We start from the raw sequence: 27212 nt of genomic DNA, 5'->3' as shown, positions 1-27212 counted from the left end.
GCTGTCTGCCCCCTTCTGCAGAAAGCAACTCTCAATGGCTTCCCAGAGCTACCAGCTGCCCTAATATCCCTCTCTCAGCCAAACACTTGGAAAAAGAGACTCCATGGTGCTTTGGTCTGATGAGGAGAAGAGCTGGAACTCAGTATTGTCAGTGTGCTGATGACACCACAGCCCCCAAAAACCTACTCCCTCCTTCCAGTCACACACACACACACACACACACACACACACAGAACAGCACCCCACTGGCAGAGAAATCACTCCCCCAAACTACCACAATCGTTATGGTGATGGTGAGAGGCACTGGCCGAGACCAGAGCCCTGGTGTGGTAGGGACTATACATATATGCTCCTGTCCCAGAAGCGCATGGTTTAACTAGAGGAGACTGACCAAGGCAATAGTCATTGTCTCTGTTTTTCAACTAGGGAAGAAGTGAAGCAGAAAGGGATTAAATTCAGGGTCACACAGGAAGCCTGTAGCAGAGGTGGATGTTCAACCACGTCTAGCATTTTACTCACAAGGCCATCCTTGTCTGGGTGCTCTTGGCTGGAATGGCGCCTCTTTGTCATAACTCCATCTTCCACCAGCCAGGAGTCACAGATGAAGCAATAGTACCTCACAGTCCAGACTACAACCAAAGCTGCTCATTGATCTAAAAGAGCTGGTGTAGCCCCATCAGACCTTTGGGCATTGCTTGAGAGGAAACAAATAGGAAAAACCGCAGTGCAGCTTTAGTGTCATGCAAGGGCAGCCAGAGGGCTCTGGGTGACACCAAGGCTGGTGGTCAGTCACAGTCTTGCCGATTCACAGCTGGGGGTGGCTTCAGACAGGCCTGTGTGTGGGAACACTGTTAGGAATAAGAGCTGTGTTGTAAGCCTGTCAGACCACTTTTCATGAGTGCAACACCACCATCTCGTCTCCCACACAAGTACAACACAAACTGTGGGGCTGGAGAAGACTCACACTCTTTCACACTACTAGGTAGACTGAAAAACAGAGTATCATGAAGCTTCCTGCATCGCGTGGAATGAGAGACCACTGCAGCTCCAGTTTAGTACTGCTAAATTTTACACTGACTTTGTACACCAAGGTAAAAGTGACACCCATGTTCAGAGCAGACAGGTGATCAGAAGGGCTATGCAAAATGACTGTTTTGTTCAGTTTTGGATACAGCTGTTTCGGAGGACAGTGATTTGTTTCAAATTACTGTCCTCTTTTGTTTCTGCCAAATCTCCTCCAAATGTGTTTTGAAAGGGCTACAAGGGAAGCTTTGCACAGCCCTACCCAGTCAGGTGGGACTTGGGGCCCCAGTGGGGAGCAGGACGGGGCCATGGGTGGCTCTTCCAGGGGAGCGGGAGGGCCGCTGCCCTCTGTGCAGGCAAGGAGATCTCTGCCCGGATCTCAGATCCCCGTCATGCCGGGTCGCGGGGCAGGGAAGCAGCACAGTGGTGAGCAAGCCTGCTGGTTCCTGGTTGCGCAACTCAGCTCTGTAGGGAGCAAAGAGCTGCGCCGGGGTCTCCTCACCACTGCTCTTCCACCAGCGATGTGGGGCTGTGCGGGCTGGGCAGTGGTGGCGGCGAGGAGACCCCGGCATGGATCTCTGCTCCCTGCAGAGCCAGGTTGCATGGCAGGGATTGCCCAGCCTCCAATTCAATTCCCCAGCTCTCTGTTCATCCCCCGCAGCTTCTCCCGGAGGGCACAGACCCCCAGGTCTGCATGCTGGGTTTCAGCAGACTGCTGCTGCAGGCGGGGGCCAGTGGCAGCACACAGGCTTCCTGGCACTTGGCACGGGCTGCACCAAGCAACTGCCACTGGTCCCAGCTTGCAGCGGCAGCCTACTGAACCCCCGTGTAATAGGGAAGAGCTGGTGAACTGAGCAGGGAGCTGGGGAGCTAGATGTCCATATCAGAGCAGTCCTTCCCCCACTCTTTCCCCTCCCTCTTCTTAGTTTTTGTTTCCTTGTAAGCCCGGCTCTGAAACTCCAAAATGTTTCTGAGCCTTCTGTTTTGATTTGGATGTGGCGTTTCGGGCACCGAAACACCTCCAAAACAAATCAGCTTCCAAAATTTCACACAGCCCTAGTGACCGTCTCTTTTGAGATAGCTCAGGAAGGAGGTGCTATTCCCATGCCTCACCAATAGGTGGCAGAGAAGCTAACTATAAATTTAAAACTGAGCAAGGGGCAAGCCCAGGGATGAAGATACATAGAGCTGTAGACACGCAACCCATACACTGCTGTAGCTTACACTGGGGTGTGTGGTTACTCCTGCCTTTCCGAGGGGCAACTTTGCTCTGGAATAGAGCAACCTATACTAGCAGAGGGCTGTATATTCATAGATGTTAGGGTCAGAAAGGACCTCAGTAGGTCAGAGTCCAACCCCCTGCGAAGGCCAAAGAGATCTAGGTCCCTCAGTCTCTCCTCGTAGGGCCTTGCCTGCAGGCCTCTGACCATACGAGTGGCCCTCCCCTGAACCCTCTCAGGATTCTCCGCATCCCTCTTGAAATGTGGTGCCCAAAACTGGATGCAGTTCTCCAACTGCGGCCTGACCATAGGGAGAGAGCATCACCTCTCTGGACCTGTTTGTCATACATCTGCTAATGCATGATAAAGTGCGGTTTGATCACTTTGTTACATTGACGACTTGTGTTCATCTTGGAGTCAACTGTGACTCCAAGATCCCTTTCTGCTGCTGAGGTCACCCCCCAGCCTGTAAGTCTGTTGGTGGTTCTTTTTGCCCAGGTCCAGCACTTTGCACTTGTCTTTGTTGAACTGCATCGTATTTTGTTCTACCCTTTATTTGACCTGTCCAGATCCACCTGAATCCGTTCCCTATCCTCTGATGTGTTAACTTTGCCCCAATTTTTGGTATCATTTGTGAACTTGGACAGGGTGCTCTCCACACCCTTGTCCAAATCTCTGATGAAGACAGTGAATAGCACCGGTTCAAGGACCGAGCCTTGTGGGACTCCACTGCCCACATCTTTCCAGGTCGATATCAACCCATCCATCAGCACTTGCTGGGTGTGACCCCTAAGCCAATTTGCCACCCACCTGACTGTGTAATCATCTACATCACAGCCTGTCAGTTTATTTACAAGAACAGAATGAGATATCATGTGTCCATTCCACATTTCCTCCAGGTGTTGATGTGTTGTATGTGCATGTCCCATCACAAAGTTCACTGTGCTGGGCAGGGGGAGAGAGGTCTTTTGGACAAGACTTTAGAAGCTGAAGTTTTGAGAGGCCAGTTACATGTCCTACAATAGCTGGTTTACTGGAGCAGGCAGGGAATGCGTCTAGCACTTCTGGGCAAAATTTCCCCCTCTCCTGTACAGCAGTTTGCTGCAAGGGCAGGTAACTGCATTAGTGGCTACACGCAAAGCCTGGATAGTTATTTGGGATCCAGTCTACATCAACGTATACTCTGCGCAAATGGAAATTAATCTCTTAATCTCTTTACATGTGTAAATATATCACTCACACTCCCAGTGAGTGTGATCACAGGGTCTCTCAGCTGCCCCCAGTGGTTGCTATGGAACTATCCTGATTTGCAGCAGATGATGATCTGGCCTGCTAACTAATTCCTAACCTTGGTGTGAGTGCATGTTTCAAACAAACCATCACATAAATCAACTCAAGTAGACTCCTGCATCTCAGTGAGACTTGCATAACACTGCAAGAGAAGGCTGAGAGGTGATCTTGTGGCTGCCTACAATACAAACTCATCGGGGGGGGGGGGGGGGGGAGAGGGGAGAAACGGGACAGCAGGGAATAGGGGACAATCTGTTTACCAGGGCACTCCTCGGGGTTACCAGAAATAATGGCCACAAACTGAAGCAGAATAGATTTAGATCGGACATAAGGAAGAAATTCTTCATGGTAAGGGTTGCCAAAATATGGAATGGGCTTCCAAGGGAGGTGGTGCTTTCTCCTGCCCTGGAGGTGTTCAAGAGGAGATTAGACAGGTATCTGGCTGGGGTTACTTAACCCCAGTGCTCTGTCCTGCCTGGTGCAAGGGGTCGGACCCGATGATCTACCAGGTCCCTTCCGACTCTAGAAATCTATGACACTGGTTATTACACAACGACATACAGCGCCACAGAACAAGCATGTTCTGACCTTCCACATCCACAAACAAACACTCTCCTGCATTTGGGAAAAAAATAAAAATAAAAAAAAATCAAGGGAGGACCACCCAAGGCACACTGGTGCATCTTGGTTAAATTAAGCATGTTCTTCCTGATCAGGTCTCCATCCGACCTCTCTCAGATTCTTTTAAAAGACACAGCAGAGTCTCAATAACTAAGATACCACCAAGTTCTTTGGGTGTTATTGCCATTCCTAAATCTCAAAACACTTTAAAACCTGGTCACTATCCTTAACCCACATGAAGAAACCGAAGCAGGTACAGAGTGGCAAATGACCTGGGCTAGCTCTCCCTAGCCCTGGTCTTGCCCAACTTAAGTATTTTGAAGATGTCTTAGCCCTGGTGCATCTACTCTAACATTGTTTTCAAGCATCAGCAGCCCTTGAAAACAGAACTTCATCCGAACAGTCAAAATATGCACATTCAGCTATAACTGGACCATGCTTATCTTATTATTCATTCAATGGAAGGGAAGATTGCAGACTTGCTCTCACCATCCTGAGCTCCTATTACCCTCTGAAACTCAGGGGATAGTGGCTAGAGAGGGTCTTTGTCACCACTACTGTGCTTCCTATGCATTTTACCAAGCAATAAAGGGGGCCTGTTATGGTAAGCGGCACTGGCCACTTTTATAGATAGTAACATAGGACTGGAGGAGACCTCCTGGATCACTGTGTGTGGTCCCCTGCATCTGCAGCTCCTCATTAACTAAAAGAACCTCTGAAGTCATGCCTTCAATCCCTTCCCTACAACTACAGAATATAGTTACCTAAGAAAACCAAGGACACCCAGGACCAGCACAAAGATTTTTTGCTGCCCTAGGCAAACAAAATTTTGCCACCCTCCCCTATAACCTACCTGGGACCTGGTGAGGGCAGGTGCCAAAGCGAGTCCTGGAATGGTGGCTAGTTAGTACTGAAGGTGCCTGATCATTTCAGCACATGCCCAGACTCTTGACTTGGCCTCCAATGAGCATGTGCAGGGTGCCCACCATTTTTGCCACCCCCTTTTATTTGCCAGCCTAGGCAGCCACCTATGTTGCCTGGCTGGTTAAACCTGAGAGCACCCTATAACTAGAAGTGTAACAGCCAAAGTCTTCTCCCTGGGCAGCTGGGGCCAGGCCAGTAGGGGTAGATGAAGCAACTGGGTTTCAGAGGCAGTAGCAGCTGCTGCCATTCATGTGCCCCCTCAATGGCTAGTGCCCTGGTCACCCACTGCTGGTTATGCTACTATCTATAAGCTGCCACATGTGGAAGCAGAGATGAGGGTAGATACGGCCAGTGCCATAATTAGGGAAGAAAATGGGAGCTCTTGGTTGGGGTGGGAGGGGGATTTGCTAGGGGTATGTAGCACTGCTGAATTCATTGAGCCCAGCAAGTTGCCCCTGCTGCCTCCCACTGTCCTTCCAACTGCACTGTGCAAGTTGGGTAAAGGAGAAATTAGAGCCCTGTTCAGTCATCATAATAGTACTTAGGAGTCCTGGTAGTAGAGCAGGACCCCACTGGGCAAACTCAGGATAGAGATGGCTCCTGCCTCAAGCAGCTTAACTAGAAGTGTCTGTCCCCTCTCACGGTGGAATAGAAGCACAACTTCTATGCCCCTTGCCCCTCCACATGGCATCTGCCTTAGGGCAAGCTTGTACACCTGCCTTATGTCAACAAGCCCAACTTACCCCTTTGCACAGCAGTGCCTTGAGTTTCAGCCTCAGTAGGTTTATCTCAACTTGAGTGAAGTTAGGCTACCAACCAATTCTGCTACTGGCCTTTTACCTGCCGCATGTCCCAGAACTGCACCCCTACTCTCTATCTTTCCTGCAACAGAATGTGTGGGTATGCATGCAGGTGTGGTGTAGGTGGCCAAGTAGTGGGTGTGGATGCAGGTTGCCAAACAGCAACAGATCACCAAGTAAGGCCTTTGGTGTCATTTCAGTGAAAAAGAAATCACACATAACCTCCCACCAGCTCTTCTGGGATTAAGAACCTGTTACCCCTGGAGATCCAACAGAAAACAGAGGTTTAAAGGCCAGGTGTGATAATTTGGATGTAGTCTGACCTTGTGTGTGACACATTTCACCCAGAATATCTTGCATAAAGCCTATAACCTCTGGTTGGCACTGGGTATTTCTCCTCCTTAGAGATATGTCCTATATCATTGTAAAGATTTCCAAGGAATCCACCATGTTCCTAGGGAAGCTGCTACAGTGGCTAATTCCCCTCACTTAAGGAGCAAATCTTTAAATTTCATTTAAACTTGCCAAGATTCAGCTTCCAGCAACGGGCTATTGCTATGCCTTTGCCTTATAGACGGAAGAATCACCTACTATCAAAATACTTCCCATGCAGATACTTCTAGGCTGTGATCCACTTTCCCTTGGATAAACAGACTGATTTATCCAGGGCCTTACCCTATAGACAGAGGAAAGTCAGTCCTCTGGCTCTTTTCTACACTTAAAGAAATTTATTAACATCCTTTTCAAAACAAGGAGGATGCCAGAAGCAGGCATCATATTCCAATATTAGTCCTGCTCCTGCTACATGCTGCAATATGTATGTTTGACTGGCTAGTGCACTGCTTTTAATATTTTTATCTTTAAATGTAAGATTGCTTTTCAGAAACCAAATTCCTCATTGCAATGAATTGTGATGTTAGCTGTTTTTAAACATGATATAGACCAGGGGCGGGCAATTATTTTGGGCAAAGGCCGCTTACTGAGTTTTGGCAAGCCATCGAGAGCCGCATGACAGGCAGCCAGGGGCAAATAAATATTAATTTTTCTAATTTTTTTAGGGGTCCCACAGACTGGATAGCATGGCCTAGTGGGCCGCATCTGGCCGATGGGCTGCATTTTGCGCACCCCTGATACAGACCAAAATCTCAAGCAGTTATCCCAATGCTCTGTACATCAAAGATTTCTGTAACATGCAACTCAGATCCAATGGGTACTTGAGTTCAATTTGGACCGCTCTAAGTTGGAGACTTCATGACATATGTCTATTAAATATACTTAATTAAACAATACCCATTAAATAACAAAAATGAAGCACAACATTTTATGTTGGATCAAATGAAGTGTATCAATTTAATCCAAACCCACATCTGTCCCTCCTGTTCCCCTCCTTCGGTTTGCACTGAAAAAACTTGAACCTATTTTTCCACCCTTGGTTCTTTTGGGCCACTGTACCGGACAACAGAAAGCCACAAAAGGTAGGCAATCATATGAAAGAGGTCTTATATATTAGCAACAAACATGGCTGGTAGGCAACAGCTCTTCCAAGCGTTATTTTTCATTTTAATACTCCATTCTAGTACTCCGTCTCTAAGCATGCGATAGAAGGTCTGGTATGACAGTCCATGACGTGTTTTTTTTGTTTTGTTGTTGTTGTTTTTTTTGTTTTGTTTTGTTTTGTTTTTTTACAGCTGCAGGGCCAGATCAAGGAGCATATTTATCATTTGCATGCTTGTCAGTGGAAGTTGTGGTTCTGAATGATTCCAAGAAGAAGCACACTTTGTATCCCTGATGGGATAGGCTGAACCAGTCATTTTGTAAATGAAGTATGTCTCACTAGGTAGACAGTGGGCACATCTACACAGTCTATTAAAGCAAAGCAAACTGGTGCTTATTGCACTAGAGTTTATTGCTCCTGGGTATCATGTCTGCACGTGAACCTGGGAGCACAGCATGCTGAGCTAGGTTGGAGCAGCCCGGGCTGGCAGAGGGCCGGGGGGCTGGGGGGAGGTGTCAGCCTGTCAGCCTGGGACTGCTCTGACCAGGCTCAATGTGCTGCAGAGAGGCTGGCTGGGGCACAAGGGTGCTCCAGTGCAGGGCTAGTGGGCAGGCAGCCCCCACACTGAAGCAGCCTCATGCCTCAGCCAGCCAGGTCAGCATCTACACGTGTGTTGCTGCACACAAAGAAGCTTGGCACCAGGGTAGTACCTGTATTAACAAGTACTAACCTGCTGCAAAGTTTATTAGTTTCCTGCAGCCTAATAGGAGATTTAGAAATGGCAACATGAGAGACTTTTACTGCAGAGCTAATTTGTTTACTTTACAGTAAACATCTTGTGTAGATGTGCCCAGTGACTTCTAAATAACTACAGGACTGCTAAATAACTATCTAATTAGATAGTTGGAGTTAATTTTTTTAATAAAATTAAAATACCCATGAACATCACACCCATACTTTCCTCAGATGGGAAGTTTTTACTCAAGCAGTTGCTTTTAATAAAGTTGGGGGAAGTTGCCCTCTTTTACTTTTACTCTGAAATTGCTACTTTGCAGAGACAGGCTGTGATGTTAATTTTTTCTATCTGCTCTTTTATCTGGATATTTGTTGTAGATGATCAACTCTTGCTGTACCTACTAGTTTAGCTATAGTGCTAAGGATTCTTGCCAGTCTTGCTAATTTACCAATTTACCAGTTGCCTAGGGAAATGCCCAGACCCTATTCTTCATTATGGTGGCTCCAAATCTTCAGTATTTAGAGATGCCTTGGCTTTGCGCTCTCTCTACATTCTGGGATATACCTAGCATTTGAAAAAACAAATAAACCCCCCACAACACATACTGTGGTTAAAGGAGAGAGCTAGGAGTCTGGCATTCACTTAATTCTATCTATACCTGTTCTAGTTTCTCTCTGATCTGGGGCAGTTCAATCTGTGCCTCAGTTTACCCATACATAAAATGGGAACAACCTTTTAGAGCTTTATAGTTTTAACTAAAGGACCATGGAGTGTAATATAATTTTACATCTCCAGTGACAAATGGTGCTAGCTTTCAAACCCTGGTAGGGCACTGACAGGTTCTGTCCTGTGCCAAATTCACTATCAGTGCTGAACAGATAAGCGATCATGATAATTCATGAATCTGAATGACAGTCACAAAGAAGAAAGAAGAAAGGTTTTGATGAGCTTTTCCTATTTTAGCATCTTAGAAGAGCCTTCCTAGGAATTTTTTTTGCAATGAAAATTCTCCTCTTTTAGTTTGTTAGAGAGAGAAACAACTAACAGAAGAATGTGTCAGTAGATGCAAAACCCTAAAAAGGTTAGCAACCACATCCTGGTTGGGCCAGATAACATTGTAAAAGTAAGATGTGCTTTAGGGACACTGTGGCCAATGTTCCCTCCCTTCCAGTAAATGCCAGCTCCACCAAGGTCCACAAGACAATGTTGGCATGAGGTCAGAAATTGGGATTAGAGTGTTTTGAAGGCACCTGCTCCCTTTATTATTGCTATTTGCTTCCAGTAGTGCATGTAAGTAGCTGGGCTGCCATAGAAACTGGAACTGGGTGGTTGTTGGCTTTTCTGTCCCATGAAACCTTGATGTTTCTAAATTTGTTCTGTACTGGATGAAACCAAGATTTTTCAAAAGTTTGTTTGCTAAAAAACAGCCCGCTCACAGAAAAGTCAGATCAGGACACTTCCTTGGCAGGTGGGAGATTCAGGTTCAAGCCCTCTCTCTATCTCAGTCAGACCAACATCTTGACTCCGGGTCACCTGTGTCCCAAGGACATTAATTATTCTGCAGTGGTGTGGTGCCTTCTCTTACTCATTTTGACCAAAAAAAAAAAATCCATCCTGGACCTAGGAAACCCTTTCTGCCAAAAGAGAGATTCATCTAACCTGGTACAGTAAGCTAAAAAGTTTGGATCTCAGCAAATCATCTTTCTAATACAGTGGTGCTCAGCCTTTTGGCCCAATAGGCGCAACCCCATTTGTGGGCCAGATTGGGCCCTGGGGTCTAGCATCTCCACTTCTCTGTTCTGTGCACCAGGACTGGATCCTAGGGGGCCGGTACCATCTCCTCTCAGCCGCCCACACCGAGATTGGGCCCTGGGCCCTGACACTGCTTGGCCCTGCATGCTGGGATCAGGGACCAGATCCAGTGCATAGGGCCTGGGGCTCTCCATGGGTCCAGAGGTTTGGCAGCAGGGGAGCAGTGCTGCTGTTTTCCCACCACCAATTTTCTGGACCCATGAGAAACCCCCATGGGCTACATGACATGGTGCCATGAACTAGATCTGTCCCTCAGGCTGAAGGTTGGGAGCCCTGTTCTAATGTATAAAAAGTTTGGTTGGAAGATTGCCAGTCAGCTACAGTACAAAGCCAAAGCAATGCATCCTTTCCCTGGTCTTCCTCCTGATCGGGGAGCGTCTGTGTTTTCAGATGCTCTCAGGACCTGTTGGCTTGTCCACAAAGGTAATAAGCCATATTCAGACTCAAGCTTGGAAGGTTTTATTAACTGTCAGCAAAGGAGGGTTTGTGTGAGTAACAAGAGTCAATTACCTCATTCAGTGTCACCCAAGTACCACTTGGTAACCTCTGAACGCTTCTTATTCCAGGTAAGCCAACAGCAGTTTAAAACCCAGAGCAACTGGGAGAAGAAAGATAGTCCAGGCTTATATAACAGATTTCCTGAAAGTGCTGATAACAGACATTGTGACTATCTATGTTTTTCCTTATAATGAAGGCTGAGGAATATAAGACTCCCTCTGAATGCTAGAATTACCCCTGGAATATTTCAGTTTAGGGTACCATTACTAGGAAGAAGTTGATAGACGAGAGGAAGTTGACCCAAGGGCATCAGCAATGATAGGAGAGTTGAAGAGATCAACTCAGTGTCTGAAGGAAGACAGCTAAATATTTATGAGGAAAGAGAAAAGGAGCTAAATTTGCAGTTTGGCTACGAGACAATAGAGAAGTGCACATGACACGCTAAGAATATATAAATGTTTGGAAGAGAGAGAGAGAGAGAGGCATTATTTGGGGTGATTAGCAAAGAGATGGGATGAAGCTAAGAAAGAAAATAATTTAGGCTAGATACCTGAAAAAGTTTCTTGACATTGAGAGACAAGGTTCTTTGGGTAAATCCAATATCTTATTAGGTCAACTAAAATAGTTGGAAAAATTCTTCTTTGCAAGTTTTTGGGTACAAACACCCTTTGCCAGCCTGAGACAGCATCTGCAGTTGGGCTGTGCTCTTCCTGGATACACTACAAGCCAGAGGCCAGTATGCAGGCAAGAAAGCCAGGCAGTGAAAATGTAAGTTGAGACAGTCAATGATGCATTTGTGCATGTAACAGTCCCTCAAGAGAACAAATGGAAGCTCCATTTCATGGGATACTTAAATCAATACGGACTGAACAAAATGCTGTGTAAGAAAGTGAGGCATTGCACCCTCTTATGGACAGGGCAGGTATCTGACAGAAAGAAGGCTAAAGCAGGGGTGGACAAAATATGGCCTGCAGGCAGGGATGCGGCCCGTGAGGTCATTCTATCTGGCTCACGGGGCCCCTAAAAAAATGTAGAAAATATTTCTCTGCCCTTGGTTCTGGTCGAAAAATGACAGGAACCAGGGGCAGTAGGACCCAGGGGAAGCCCGGCGGGCTCCAACAACAGCTAGGCCCACCCGGTCCCCCCCAGCCAGAAGCCCCAGCCCTGCACCGAGAAAAGCAGCCCCTCACCCGCCACATGGCCAGTGCCCCACGCTGCAGGCGCTCGCAGCCCGCGCGGGGCTAATGTGGAATCAGAAAAAATATATGCCTTAAACTTTGATTATTTTAGTTATAAGATGACATAACTGCTTTGTGTAGAATTGCTGGCTCGGTACAGTAGAACAGATAAGGGCAAGTGTTTGTTCTTTGTAACTCTTCTGCAAATGCTTCGCTCACCGCGGCCTTGAAGGTAGAAAAAAAAAAAGGTATGTACAAAGTAGATTTCCAGGTGCAAGAAGGAGGTTTGTGAACTAACCCCACCTCCCCCATAATTCCCATCCTGATAACAGCAAAGAAATAATGAAGTAATATTATAGCCGCTTTTCATGCTAATTTCACTATATGATCACGTGAGTTGTAAGTGACTGTTAAAAAGTATATAAGCCTCCTGATTTTGCTCTTGGGGGGGGGGACCCCTTCCAAGTGCTTGGGAAATCCATGTCACTTTGGAACTCCCCCTACAGCTGTAGTTTCTTTTGAATAAAAGCTTCTGCTGACCTGACCCAAAAGTACTCTGTGTGTGTTTCCACGACAATTCCTGGTGCTGTGACTCGGATCCAGAACACAGGCTGAGGAAGGAGGACCGCAGGCTACCCCCCCCCCCCCCCGAACCCTGAGGCGCCAAACTTGAGAGGTAAGAGACCTAATTCAAAATCTCTATTGGGGTTTCGGAGGAGGACTGCCTGTAGGCTCCCAACTTGGCCGTGGTAACTGGATCTGAACCTTGTTAAAACAGGTCAGTCTGAACCTTACTGCCGGCTAAAATTTTCTGTCTGGTAAAGGATCCCATTTTGTGTCTGGTAACGTACGTTTTAGGGAGAAACTGTTTGAGGCACCTTCATCCAACAGCACATCGGGCTTGTAGTTAATTAACTAAGGCGGTGTGGGGTAGGAGGTCTGGCTGACTGAATAAATGTGCATGTGTTTGTGTATTTAGAAATATGAGCCACTGACCAGGACTGAGACTACGGTTGGGTTCAGCCGCCCCAATTCTGCCTGACAGGGCAGTTTTGAAAGCAAGGGGACCCAACTGGAACCTCGTGACCCAGTGGACAGGGCGTCTGAGTGATTTTGTCTTTTCCAAACCCCTCGTCCCAGTAGCTTCTGCCGAAAGCAGGAGTGAAAGGATCCCTCTAGTGTTTCCCTCCCCATTTCCATTTTATGAGCCGGTGTCGGGTCAGAAGCCTTTTGTCTGGGCAGTGAAAAACTGCGGGGCAAGGCACTGAGCGGCCCGGACATCCTAAATAAGCCTCTCCTACGTCTCCCTGTGTGACTGAAAATGGGAACAAGTCAGTCTAAACAGGTTCCTGTCCCCCCTAAGGGGACTCCGGCATACTTTATGTACACACACTATTCTCCCGAGACTTGCAAGTACCTGGATAAGTGGAACTGGTATACTAGGGATGATCCTGTGAAACATTTTCCACAGGAAGGAACATTTGATCAGGATAAAATAGTGCACTTGAGAGGGGCGTTAGAGTCCCGTGGATCCAAAACACCACAAAACCAGTGGGACGCGTTCTTTTATTGGTATGATGAAATGTCCAAAAGGCGGACAGAATCTCAAACTAGGAGCCTAAAAGACTCTCAAGAAAAATTAAAACAGCAGTTAAAAGCTGTTCGGGAGAAATTGGCTGCTCCCCCAAATTACACGCTGGCCACCGCTCCGATGTATCCAGCATTGCCCAGGGCGCCCCCACCACCGGAGCCAGCAGAGGATATCCTTGACCTTTGTTCGAACCCCGCTCTCCTGGGACTCCCACATCAGCAACAACCAGTTCAACATCAGGCTGCAGCCCAGGCTAGTGACCCATTAGCTGAAGCTCCTTCAGTAAATCCATCCACGGAGCTTAATAGTCCAGACTCATCCACCATATCTGCCACTCAATCATCACCAGTGTGGCAATTTACTCCTGGGTCACAACCCACCACAGGTGTATTTAGAAGAATGGGAATAGGCATGGAAAGATCTCCCATCAATCTGAGATCCCGAACTGCACAAGTTTACCCCCTAAGACAAATGCCAGGCATTGGCACCGATGGACAAAATATAGTAACTGTGCATGCACCCTGGACTCCAGGTGATCTCTACAATTTAACTCAAAAGTTCCCAAAAATCAGGGAAGACCCAGAAAAATTTCAGGAAGAATTGCAGACTGTTATAAATTGTTATAATCCAACATGGGCTGACATTAATCAGCTCATGCGATCCATTTTGCCCAAAGAAACTATGCTACGTCTGTATGCTGCCTGTACTTGGCCAGATCAAAACCCAGGGATTGGCCAAGACTTTATTGACAAGAGAAATGCTTTGGTTCAGGCAGTTCTCACAATTTGCCCAAAAAAGGCAGACTGGACCAAAATAAATACCTGTAAACAAAACAAAAATGAACACCCCAGTGACTATTTAGAACGCCTCAAACAGGCATTTGAACGATACTCAGGAATGGATAACCCAGTCGGAAATGCTAAACAAGCAATAGTGGCAGCATTCGTCCAGGGACTTAACCCTAAAATTGCTGAGAAAATTCAAACAGTAATTATTGGCTGGGAAACTAAAGATTTGACTGAAGTCCTTGCTGCGGCTAACCATTTTCATAACAAATTGGAACGGTCTAAAGACAGTGCCGAGTTTAAGTTAATGGCCTTACAGATTTCTCAGTTGCAGGGTCCAGGTAGAGGAAGGGGACGAGGACGGGGAAGGGGAGGCCCGGGTAGATTCAGGGGAAGAGATAGATCCTTGAGCCCACAAAACCCAGACTATGGGAACCAATGTCATTATTGCAAGCAAGAAGGACACTGGAAATCAGAATGCCCCAACCGCCCCGGCCAAGGACCCAGACCCCAGCCCCCACCTCCACTTCCTGTCAATTTTCCCAGTGTTGAATAGGACAGCCTGAGGGACAGTGACATCATTGCTCCTTTGCTTGCTACTGACCAATCTGGTCCGTTTGTTGAATGCCTTATTTCTGGTAAACCTGTCTCCTGTCTTGTCGACACCGGAGCGTCCCGCTCCACGCTAAAGGCTGCTGAGTTTCCTTTTCTACCTTATTCTCCTGAAACTGTAAATGCTGTCGGTATAGGCGGACAACCTATCCCACATCCCGTCTCTGAACCTGTCTCCATCTCTATTGGCCCTTTGTCTGAAAATCATGCCTTTCTTCTTAGCCCCTGTGCACCTGTCAACCTTCTTGGTAAGGATTTGCTGTGTAAACTGGGACGCGTGATTTATTGTAGCCCAGATGGTGTTTACCTTGAGGTACCGGAACATAGGGAAACTGAGCTTGTGGCTTTGCTAACCCAGGAGTACTCTGATCCTGACACTTCCTTCTTGCAAGAGGAACTGTTGGCACGAGTACCTCCACAGCTGTGGTCCACCCATGCGAATGAAGTGGGGCACATGCTGAGTGCTGAACCAGTGCGTATCATCCTGAACCCTGCCAAGCCACTTCCTCGTGTCCCACAGTACCCCATCTCAAAGGAAGCTGAGGAAGGGATCAAGCCTGTCGTTTCCTCACTCCTTGAGCAAGGGATTATTGTCCCAATACGCTCCCCTTGCAACACACCTATCCTACCTGTCAAAAAACCTGGTAAAGATACGTATCGCTTTGTGCAAGATCTTCGAGCTGTAAATGCCGCTGTGTTACCCGCTTTCCCCGTGGTCCCTAACCCTGCCACTGTTCTTTCCTGTATCCCTTCAGATGCTACATATTTCACAGTAGTGGATCTTTGTTCTGCTTTTTTCTCTATCCCCATTCATAAGGATAGCCAGTATCTGTTTGCATTTACTTATCAGGGATTTCAATATACCTGGACAAGACTCCCTCAGGGATATACAGAGTCCCCAACCCTGTTTTCTCAGATCCTAAAAAAAGATTTGGATCCTATCACGTTCAAAGGGGGGTCCACCCTTGTTCAGTACGTTGATGATCTATTGTTAGCCTCACCCACTTTAGAGGCCTGTGAGCAAGATACTTTGACACTCCTCACAGCTTTAGCTCAGAAAGGCCACAAGGCCTCAAAATCTAAATTGCAGCTCTGCAAGTCTAAGGTACATTATTTAGGGCATGATATCTCAGCAGGAGAACGACACCTTTCCCCTAGCAGAGTTGAAGCTATCCTCAACATTCCCAAACCTATGACTAGAAAACAGATGAGGGGATTCTTAGGTGCAACGGGTTATTGTAGACAGTGGATCCTGGGTTATGCTGCTTTCGCAAAACCCTTGCAAGCATTCACTCATGATACCACCCCGGAACCCCTCCCTTGGACTCCTGAAGCTGAACAAGCATTTGTGGCCCTTAAGCAAGCCCTCACTCTTGCTCCTGCTCTTGGACTTCCTAATTATAAGAAACCCTTTACCTTGTTTTGTCATGAACGGGAAGGAATCGCTTTAGGAGTACTCACTCAGCTGCATGGTGAAAAGCATCACCCAATTGCATATTACAGCTCTGCCCTTGATCCCGTAGCTGCGGGACTTCCTCCTTGCCTCCGTTCAGTTGCAGCTGCTGCCTTGTTGGTTGAAAAGGCAGATTCTCTAGTTTTGGGACACTCTTTAACCGTTGCAGTTCCACATGCTGTGATGGCCCTTCTGCTCAAGGGCAAAACTCAGCACATTTCCAATTCCTGTCTTACTAAATATGAGAAACTTCTACTGTCAGCTGCAAATGTAACCTTAAATCGCTGTTCAATTCTGAATCCTGCGTCACTTCTGCCTATTGCCTCTGATGGTGAGCCTCATGATTGCCTGTCTATCACAACTCAATTGTTAACCCCTCGAACTGACCTCAAGGACATTCCTATCCTGAACTCTGACCTTGTTTTGTTTGTTGATGGTTCCTGTCTTAGAAATGATGCAGGCAAATTAGTTGCGGGATATGCAGTATGCACTCAGTATGCTGTTTTGGAAGCCTATTCTTTACCCCAAGCTCGTTCTGCTCAACTTGCTGAACTCATTGCTTTAAAACGTGCTTGCATTCTTGCAAAAAATCAAACTACAACCATTTATACTGACTCTAAGTATGCTTTTGGTGTTGTTCATGATTTTGGACAAATCTGGAAACAAAGAGGGTTCCTCACTTCATCAGGGACCCAAATCAGTCATGGTTGTTATGTAAAAGCGCTCTTAGAAGCTGTTCAATTGCCTCTTGCTATTGTTAAATGTAAAGCTCATGAGAAACCCTTTGATGATGTCACACGAGGAAATGATCTGGCAGACCGTTCTGCCAGAAATGCGGTCCTTTCTGGCCCACAGGCTCCTAACTCTGTTTTTGTTTGTTTTTCAGCAGACCAGTCTCCTTTGGCTAGCCTTTCAAGTCTGGCCCTTCTTCAAAATCAGGCCCCAAAAAAGGAAATAAATGACTGGCTGCGTGCAGGATGTTCACTGCACCCCGACTCTCTCTGGTGCTCCCCGGACGGCCGCCTGGTGGCGCCTAGAGAGCTTTTGCCACATCTTGCTCGTTTAACCCACTCTGTGGCCCATACGAGCAAAGGAGGAATGATTGCTACAGTACAAAGAAATTGGTTTGCCCCAAATTTTCCTTCCATGGCACAACAGTACTGTAGCTCCTGTCCCATCTGCTTAGCTCACAACATTGGGCAACGGGTAAAAACGACACCCGCAGCCCATCCCCCTCCATGGGGACCGTTTGTAAATCTGCAAATTGATTCTGTGCAGCTACCTAAGTGCTGTTCTTATGAATACATTCTTGTTATTATTGATGTGTTCTCTGGATGGGTGGAAGCCTACCCATGCGTACGTGCTGAATCCATCACTGTAGCAAAGAAATTGCTCAAACAATTCATCCCTAGATTTGGATTGCCCCTCACAATAGATAGTGACCGTGGCACCCATTTCACAGGACAGATAGTAAAAAACATCTGCCAAGCACTCAACATACAGCAACACCTACACTGTAGTTATCATCCACAGTCAAGTGGTGCTGTAGAACGTAAAGACTCTGATTTAAAAACGTGCATTTCGAAGATTTGTGCTGAAACAGGCCTCAAATGGCCTGATGCACTGCCCATTGCTCTTATGCACATTAGAAACACTGTTAACAGAAAACATGGCCTAACCCCTTATGAAATACTCATGGCACGACCCATGAGGATGCCAGCTACACCACCTGTTGCCCCTCACCAAACAGACCTACAATTAACTGATGAAACTGTACTAAATTATTGCAAGGCATTAATGAAGTATGCCAGGTCTGTTCATTCACAGGTCCAAGAAGCCTTACCTCAACCACCGGATGTTCCCTGTCACAACCTCGAACCAGGGGATTGGATCTACGTAAAGGTCTATCAACGGAAAAACGCACTTCAACCCAGATGGAAAGGACCTTTCCAGGTACTTCTAACCACTAATTCTGCTGTTCGTTGCCAAGGTCACCAAACGTGGACTCACGCCTCGCACTGCAAGAAGGTATCACCTCCATTGGACCCCGAAGCAGCTGTATTCCAACCAAGGTTGGGATCTTTCCCTGAGGCCAAGGACAAAGACCCTCAGGACCTCACTCAGGCAAGTGAGGAGCATCAGGGTGCAAGTGCTAGTAACCTCTCCCCGGCACCCAACACCTCAGCCCAGCCGGATTCATCAGTTGAAGAACGAAGATATCATCTTCGGCCTCGAAGAAAGTGAATGCTCCCATTCGGAAGATCACCACCTCGATCAAGACCAAGAGCCGACATTATCAGTCCTTTAGGTAACTTGAGCCCAGAGGACGAAGAAAGACTTTGGCTGCCATCCTGGGTTTGGCTGGTAGTGTTCTTTTTCTTACTGGTGCTGGTTATGTTTGTTGTTAAGATTCTTTGTCCCTCCTGTATCTAAAAATGGCACTGAAATCCTTATATATCACACTTGGGTATCTCAGTATCACCCAAGGGGGGTGGGAGAAAAATTTGTATTTGCAGATCTCCCATGCGGTGGCTCAAGCTGGAAATAAAAGTGACTGCTGGATATGCTCTCACAGCCCAGCACACTTACACCAAGGAATCCCAATGATCGGAGTACCAATATCCCTCCAGCAATGGGGAACAATAAACGGCGGCTTCATTAGACACTACTTGTTAGCTGCCCATCGGTCCGCTCCTAAAGAATGGAGGGCCGCCCCTACTAACTGGATAATCTCCCCAAGAGTAGAGGCGCCTTTCTGTTACAGATCCAACAACACCGGAGCTTATAATAAAGCCACACCTGTAGGACACTACCCTCATTGCCTAACTACTCTAGATTATAGCCCTAGTAGCACCAGTGGAATCCTGTTGGGTAACGTACCCTCTCTCAATTGTACAGGATTCATGGTCTACAACTTTTCTAAGGAACCTCATGTTGCTCTCATTGCAAACAGATTGGAATTTTACATTCACTCCAATTTTACTTCTTGTAATATATCTCGGTCCGGCAGGATAGCAGCTGAACGTGGACCGTCCTATACAATGCATATCAATCGAAAGTGCCGGATAGGGCACAACAACTGTCGAGATTTGAGTACCCTTTCTGCCCCAGGCCTTTACTGGCTCTGCGGAAACAGGGCTCATAAAATCTTGCCCTGGAATTGGGTGGGGGCATGCACTCTTGGACGTGTTATCCCTGGTTTCGAAATGCATAGTGCAATATATCTGGAACAAGTAAAAAATTTCAACCATCACATGAAAAGGGCGGTTAACCCCTTAGCTACCAGAAACACAGGGTTCCATCGATTTGTGAGAACCTTCATACCGTGGCTTGGAATAAGAGAATTGGAACTAGCCATAATTAACATTTCAGCCACAATGGAAGCTATGGGAAATGCCACTGCGGATGCAATTCAGGCTCTGCAAAAAGAGATCTCCCAGATCTCACAAGTAACTATACAACACCGCATAGCCCTAGATTACCTATTGGTATCCCAGGGAGGAGTATGTGCCTTAGTAAACTCCACCTGTTGTGTCTATGTCAATCAGGACATGCGAATCGAAACTGACATTCGCAAAATCCGAAATCAGTTAAGGGTCCTACATCAAGTGGCCTCACAAAATACTGACTGAGGTCTAGAAGAAATGTGGTCTTGGCTAACCTCCTGGCTCCCAGATTTCGGGGCCCTTGGCAAGAAAATCCTGTATGGAATATTGTTTGTCTTGATAGTTCTGATAATGTTCTATGTCTTAATGCAACTGATCCTCTGCTGCGTGGAAGCTGGGGGGCACTGGGTGTGAGTAGGCGGGGAGCCAGCGGGAGCACAGGGCCTGCACTGGTGTCCTGGGGCCAGTGCCGCCGGGGCCCAGAGCAGGGTGGCAGGGGCGCAGGGTCCCAGCTGGCAGGGGTTCTATGGACCCGGGCCAACTTTCCCGCTCTCTGCTGGTGTAGCCCAGCCCGGCTCCACAGACCCTTGCCGGCCTGTGCCACGCTTTGGGCCCCACCAGTGCTGGCCCTGGGACATTGGTCCCAAGACATTGGGACGTTGGATCCAAGATGGTGACCGGGGGCGGGGCACCTGTCAAGGGGCAGGGCTACCCATGCAGCTCTCAACAGCCTGCCAAAACTGGGTAAGCAGCCCTCTGCCCAAAATAATTGCCCGCCCCTGGGCTAGAGTGACCTGGAGCTAGTCAGGACCTAGACATAGGTCCTGGCTTCCTCTATTAGGTTGAGAAGATGTTAAAGAAAAGCTTCTCTGGAGCAACAGCACTCCAACCCTCTCAAAGGGACACTTCCTGCTTCTTCAGAAATACAACCGAAACAAAATTTGGCAGGCAAAGGGACACAGTAGCCCAACAGACCTCTTACAGCTGAAGCTTCATTGACTGTGGCTGACCCTCAAAAGGCTGTGGGAGAGAAGGTTCCTCTTGCCATAGGATCGAGCCAGGCTTGCCTGGATTATGTGTCCAGGTGGAGACAAGGGAGGAGGTGCTTCATGCCCAACACTTGTCTCCAGTGAGCAAGTGGGTGCCAAGCATTGAACAAGCTGGGTCAGAGAGCTGCACAATGCCGTACACGCTCTGCTTTACTGGGCAGGGCAGCTGATCTAGAGAAATATATAACAAAAACCTTGCTCCAGTTCCCAGGTCCTTTCTTCCCTGTGCCAGGTTTTGCTCCCGTTACCTAAACTCTCTCAAAGCCCAAAAGCTGGTTTGCCACAGCCTGTATACAAGTGTCACTACATAACTGTGCTGCCACAGAAGCAAAGCAGGAACAGAATTACGATCCAAGATGGTCTTCATTTTGCTCCAGACAAAGCTGCTTAATGGAAAACAGAACAATTTTCTGTCAGAAAGTGGTAGTGCAAGAGTGATGTCATAGCCATCAGTGATGGTCCAGAAATCATGCAAGAAGCAAGGATTTCTTAAGGGGATATCTTTCATTGGACCAACTGTATGTGTGGGATAGAGATAGACAATTTTTCAAATGCAAGATGTTCTTCACCAGGTCAGAAATGCAGTTTCCTTATTATCTCGATCTTTCATGGAAACAGGCCAGTTTTCACTGAATGCAGAGTATCTTTGAAATGTTTTAATAATAGAATATTCATTACACTACTATGGCAGAGGTGTGAAACTCGCCTGACTCCCTCAGGCTGGAGACAGCTGACCAAGTGCAGAGGTAGAAAGAAGAGGGAGGCAGGGAGGCTGGCAGTGGTTACTGCAGCTGTCACTCAGCCCTGTCACCATGTCACAAATGGGCTCTGTGCCCCAGATTTTGGCAGCAGGCTCTGCCCTCACTTGCCCCAGCCCCAGATTCCCATCCCTTCTAGCAGCCCTGTGGGCCACGTGATATGGCTTCATGGGCTGGATCCAATCCAGGAGCCACAAGACTGATATCCCTGCACTAGTGTCCCAGGAGCACAGAGGTAGAACATTAAGGCATCTGGTTACAGAGTTGGAGTTTATCCCCCCTGCTCCAGACTTCTGCCAGAGGCTTCCTCACTTGGTTTTGCTGCAAGTGGGCATCTGGGAAGCCACAGATAGATAAACGTAAAACTAGCCATGCCACACCACTCTACAGATACATCTTAATCATGTTAGGCCAATGGGTTGCTAGGCTTGAGTAGACCTTTGACCTGGACCTTTTGACTATTCAGCAAGGCCATGATTTCTAGTCCCTTGCACATAATAGGGAGGAAAAGCCCTGAAGAGTCTGCTCTCACCAAATGGCACCATGCAAATTCTGAGAAGCAAGGGATCTCCTCACCCTGCCTTGACTGCTTTATGCAGAAACATAGGGTCATTACTTTGTTGCAATGATCAAGGAGCAAGAATGTGCAGAATAAGTGCCTATTCTACATGTTTGAGACAGAATCTGGCTTCAGATAGATTCCCAGTCTTGGTGTTTATGGAAGCTAATGGAGTGACTAGCTAACTAACTCCAGATGCCCTGTACACCAGCAACCCAGTTAGTTTCACTCTTCCAAAAAGGGCAGAAGACATAGAAACACAAAAGTCTCCATCCCATCTTCCCCCTGCTTAATGCAGATTGCAAGACAGCTGATATTCTTAGTGGGGGCATCCAAAATTTAAATTCTGGAGAGGGGCAGACTGGAAGCCTCAAACTCATCCTTCATCATTAATAAGCTGTTACTCGTTCTAAATCCAAGCTCATTTCTTCAGCATAAAACTTCACAAGATCAGTCCCAAGTACAGCATTCGGGGAAGAATATAGGCCCTTCTCTCTACATAAATCCCAGAGCAAAGTTTTCTGATGTTTCTCTTTGTAGCACATTCAATCAACTGATATATAGTCATGCTCAGGAGAACTGAGCAGGTACTAACAGCTGCACTATGATGTATGGGAGATAGGGAAGGGGGGAGAGACTCTTCCTTCCTCGCTTAGCAAAAAGCAGCTCTGCAGTGCTCCAATAGTGCAGGAAGCAATGGTTCCTGCACTGTAATCTAATTGCCTTCCAGTGCCTTGTGAGGTGGTGTCATTCTGAACCTGGCTCTTATCTAAAAGAGACCAGACAAACATAGGCTGAAGGAAAACTAAAATCTGAAAAGCAGGGACTGGCTCCAGTCATAGGTAAGTACTGCAGCAAGCCCACAGCGGCTTCTGTGCCAATACAAATCAACAATAAGAACTAAACTTTAAAGGCCTCACCTGTGTTTAGATGGAGTTTGATGTGTGAATGTCTTAACCCTTATAGCCTGGACCATCCTTTTTAAACAGGACCGATGATGACCATACTGGCTTAATGCCATCGCTCATCCAGTTGGCCCAGAATGACAGAGAAAGTGTCAAGAAGATTTCTGAACTGGAACCACTTCTCATTAGGCACTTCTCACTGGGACAACTGGGATTGAAACACTACAATTAGGCCATACTATGCCTCAGACCAGATACCTACTGTGGCTGGACCACAATGCCTGGCATATCACAGACTCCCCTGTGAGAAGTCAAAGAGATGCCAATAACCCTCTGAAGTCACCACCAAAAACGCTGCTGTAGAACACGTTTTTTTCCTCACCTCCAAGTGTAGGCAGTTGTGTATTCCCAAATGCCTCAGTCACGTGTTCAGACAGTTGCCATCCATTAGTCTAGTTGGAAGGATGGTCCATTTGGTTAGGTCTTTCCCTCTCCCCCCAAATCAGCAGACCACTTCTTTAGTGAGATAGGTCCCAAAGGCCAGGTCTCTAGTGCCTTTCTACAGCCCTCAGAACCACTACGGAGGATTGAGCTCCTACTCCGTGAGCACCCACACCTAGCAATTAGACACTGAAAATATCTTAGAGGGGTTGATGTGCATGCCAATGCAGCACACAGGCTTTTCCAGGACAGAAAGCCTCTAAGGCAGTACTCACTCAAGGCCCTTTTAAGTACCTACTCCTGCTTAATTATTGGGCTTGGGTGTGTACAGAGTAGGAGCATCCATCTCTAGGGGTCCCATGCTCAGCAGGGAGGCAGTACAGATGGGGATGAAGTTAAATGCCCGCTAGTGCTTTGTTTTTATTGAATATTTTTTGGTTTCCACCAAACCCTTTGCAAACTTGAGCTTGTTCTCCACCTAGGATCATTCCCATATGCATCCTACTCAGGGGAGGGAGGAGAGCCATGCAAGGAATAACATCTGCTAGTTATGAGGTCACATGCAAAATTAGGATTTCAGCAGAGGAGCAGGAGGCGGCAGAGTCCTGGAAAACTGTTCTGCTAATTTCACACAGAACACCCTTAACAGAAATGTGATCAAACTGGATCCAGACCCAGACCAGCATTCACCATTTGAAATGCTCTCTAGAATGGGCTCAATCTTTGAGAACTGGGAGCTGAATTTAGAGGCAATTTCAAGTGTTTTCAGCTCCTGGAGGGTGTGGTTCTATTATAGAAAAAGCAAGTCAGGATCTAGAGCCACGATTTTCAGAACTTCGTGTTTCATTTTGATTTTTTATGGGCACAGTCTTCATTTTGATGCTCTAATGTAAAGGGCCCTCATTCTCGGAGGGCAGAGGCTCAGCACTTTCTGAAAAAAAATCAGGCTGTTTTAATGCAGGCACCCATTTAAAAATCACTTTTTCTTTTTCTTTTAAACACTATCAGTGTGGGGAGGTGTTAGTTCATGTTCCACTCTATTCTTCAACAAAAGGTGAAGAGGAAAAGAAGAAAGCAGAGTCACTCCTAAGTAGTCAACCCCTTAGTTTTCCAAGTGGAAATGGCAACATTTAAGGAGGACATGTTGCCATACAGTGTCACCCTGTCTGTATTAGCTAATGACTCTGATGCTTGATTGATTTTAGATTAACAGAGGCCCAACTGGCTTCACTGGGTCATGTGATTAATTGCTAGCTGATTATGCTAGGTTGGAAGAGATTAGCCAGCCCATCAAGGTGCACACAGTAAAAAGCTTTAGAGATCTTAACTGGCTCAGGCTTCCTTTAAATAGTTCTTGAGAGCAACTTAGTTCCATCAACCTTTATTTTTTCTAATTGAAAACGAGAAAATATCAATATCTGTTTTTTCCCCCCAAACCACACTAGTCTCACCTTTAGGTAACTAAAACCCAAAGGCTCTCTATTTAAACAAGCAGATCAGCTGAAAATCTTGCTCCTTCTTTCTTAATCAATTCCAAACAAGTAAATGACAAAGATGTTTATGTAACCAAGCCACACCAATATTTTCCCAACATAAATTCTTGGTTCAACTCTGTTTCAAAGCAAGGTCATTTGCTGTAGATTAAGAAAGGTGCTAATAAGAAGAACTCCATCCTGGCTATTGCAGACAAGGGTGCATAGGATGCTACATGACACTGAAGTTTCATATAGTCAACTCTGCCCATAACCTAGTCAACAGGCAAGACTCCTATTTACTGCAACTCATTCATTAGGCAGGGGTGAGGTCCTAAACTTTATGTGCCCTCTGTTTCTCAGAAAGCCACTGCAGCCCCTCCACTAGAGCCTTAAAGTACCATGGATATTTTAGTGTCCAGGCTGGGATGGAGAAGAAGTTGAAGAGCAAGAGTCTCTTCATGGCCTCATCCGTCTCCAGCTGCAGATTTGATCAAATAAGGCAATGCTGAGCCTACTGATATGATAGAGAGCCTCCGTTATGCTCACAATGCTTTGCAGATCCAAGTCCTTAGCTACTTCTCTTGCCTGCTGTCAGTGCTGCTGGCCCTGCCTGGGTGTCATGATGCTTCTCTGCCTCCCTTCACATAGTGGTGTAGCATTGCTTCCTTTAAAGTACTGTTGAGCACCATGTGAATAGTCCTCCCTATATTCATGTGGCTTTGCTCCCAGCTGGCTGCATGGGGTGGAGAATCTCATATGCCCAACAGTGAAAGCAGGATGCCACTGAAGCTCTGGGGTTCTTCCTCCTGACAGTCTTCAGCCCTTAGAGGCAAGAACTGCAGACATTAGGTGCTGAGCATATTACAGGTGGTAACACCTTCAATCATAGTCTGCCCATGTGGTTGACCACAACTAGCTTCTTATCGCCCCTTTCATTGTCATAAAGCAATATTTAAAAATGGGTTCACCGAAACATGCCAGCAAACATTTCAATGCACAAATCATATTTCTATTCTAGATAAGTGCTAGACAAGTGCTGACAGGCATACGTGCACACACAACACCTATGCGTGTACTCGTAGTGCACCTCCCCCTTCTTGTCAGCAGTAATATATACAGTAAAAACGTCTTTCTCCTACACACCTCTGCCCACTTCCCCTGCACTCCAGCTGCTCATCCACCCCTAGGCACAACTATAGCTAGCGCTTCTAAAGGATTAAACGTAAACTTGTCTAAAAAGCGATTCTCCCTCCCATTAAATTCCTGGCCTTAAAGTACTGGATATTATTAATATTAAGTAATATTAAGCTTACATTTCACTCTCAGTGAGGACTGCAACCTCAGCAAGTTCACAGACGACACCAAGCTGTGGGGAGTAGTAGATATGCTGGAGGGTAGTGCTGAGTTTCAGTGACCTAGACAAATTGGAGGACTGGGCCAAAAGAAATTTCATGAGGTTCAACAAGGACAAGTACAAAGTCCTACACTTGAGATGGAACAATTCCATGCACCAGTACAGCCTTGGTACCAAGTGGCTAAGCAGCAGCTCTGCAGAAAAGGACCTAGGGGTTACAGTGGACAATAAACGAGATAGGAGTCAACAAGTGTGCCCTTGTTGCCAAGAAGGCTAGCAGCATACTGGGTTGTTGCCAGAAAATAGAGGGAAGTGATTATTCCCCTCTATTCAGTACTGGTGATGCCACACCTGGAGTATTGTGCTCATTTTTGCCACAAAGCCCCAGTGGGAATGATCTAGTTGGGCATGGTCCTGCTTTGAGCAGGGGGTTGGACTAGACCTCCTGAGGGCCCTTCCAAACCTAATTTTCTATGATTATATGATTCTATGAAAGTGTGAGCCATTAAGGCAAGAAATGGATGCATGCGTCTCACTGGGGAATGGGTATGCCCCAGGTTTCTTTCAGTGTATGGCTTTTAGCTCTGGTAGGCTGCAAGACAGAACTTAAATCACAACATTATGATTTACGTAAGATTTACGCTAGCGACCTCACAAATCAATTAATTGCACAGTGCTCTTCATTTTAGTCTCAAGAGTTGACTCCTGCTGCTTAAGCAAGTAAGCTTGACAAGGCAAAGTAATGAGGAAAGAGAACATTTTTAACAGCATGTGACATGCAATGCAAACAGAAAGAAGAAGTGTTTATAGGCCAAACTATGGGACAATTTGTACTGTGCCCACAGGGTGGTCCATGGCAAAGACAGACTGAATCTCAGGGGAGCTGGGTTCAGTGTTCAGCACTGCCATAAAGGCAGACAAGGCAAACGTGATATCTTTTATTAGACCAACTCAATAATTGGAAAAATTGTTCATCACAAGCTTTCGGGCACAAACAACCTTCTCCAGGCATAGACAGAGTCTGCCACAAAGGCCCTCACCCTTCAGTGCAACATATCTACCGAACAGGGAATACTTCCATTCTCCAAAGCTTTGTCTCTTTTCTATTTAGGCTACAAGATCTTCAGCACAAACTTAGGTTACCTGATACTGTCTGTGACAAGACTCTAGGGACAGGCAGAAGTGGCAAATTTTGCCCAGTATGGCCCCTGAAAGTGCTTTACAGCGATGAGTGAACACAAATGCAT

General features: G+C 46.7%; 2 protein-coding genes across 2 annotated transcripts in view; one reads left to right on the top strand and one right to left on the bottom strand.

The window, feature by feature from the left end:
• DRD4 (dopamine receptor D4) overlaps positions 1-27212 on the bottom strand; it is a 48362-nt gene that overhangs the window by 9953 nt on the left and 11197 nt on the right. The gene's annotated exons all lie outside the window — the stretch shown is intronic.
• On the top strand, positions 11671-19809 carry LOC132248678 (uncharacterized). Its single transcript, XM_059722537.1, has 2 exons — positions 11671-12273; positions 17866-19809. Exon 2 carries the CDS (start codon positions 18474-18476, stop codon positions 19668-19670), a length of 1197 nt encoding a protein of 398 aa, XP_059578520.1. The 5' UTR covers positions 11671-12273; positions 17866-18473; the 3' UTR covers positions 19671-19809.

Source organism: Alligator mississippiensis, chromosome 2 (assembly GCF_030867095.1).
Source record: "Alligator mississippiensis isolate rAllMis1 chromosome 2, rAllMis1, whole genome shotgun sequence".
Taxonomy (NCBI): domain Eukaryota; kingdom Metazoa; phylum Chordata; order Crocodylia; family Alligatoridae; genus Alligator; species Alligator mississippiensis.
The sequence above is the reverse complement of the archived record's forward strand: the minus strand, read 5'-3'. Positions and strand labels throughout refer to the sequence as shown.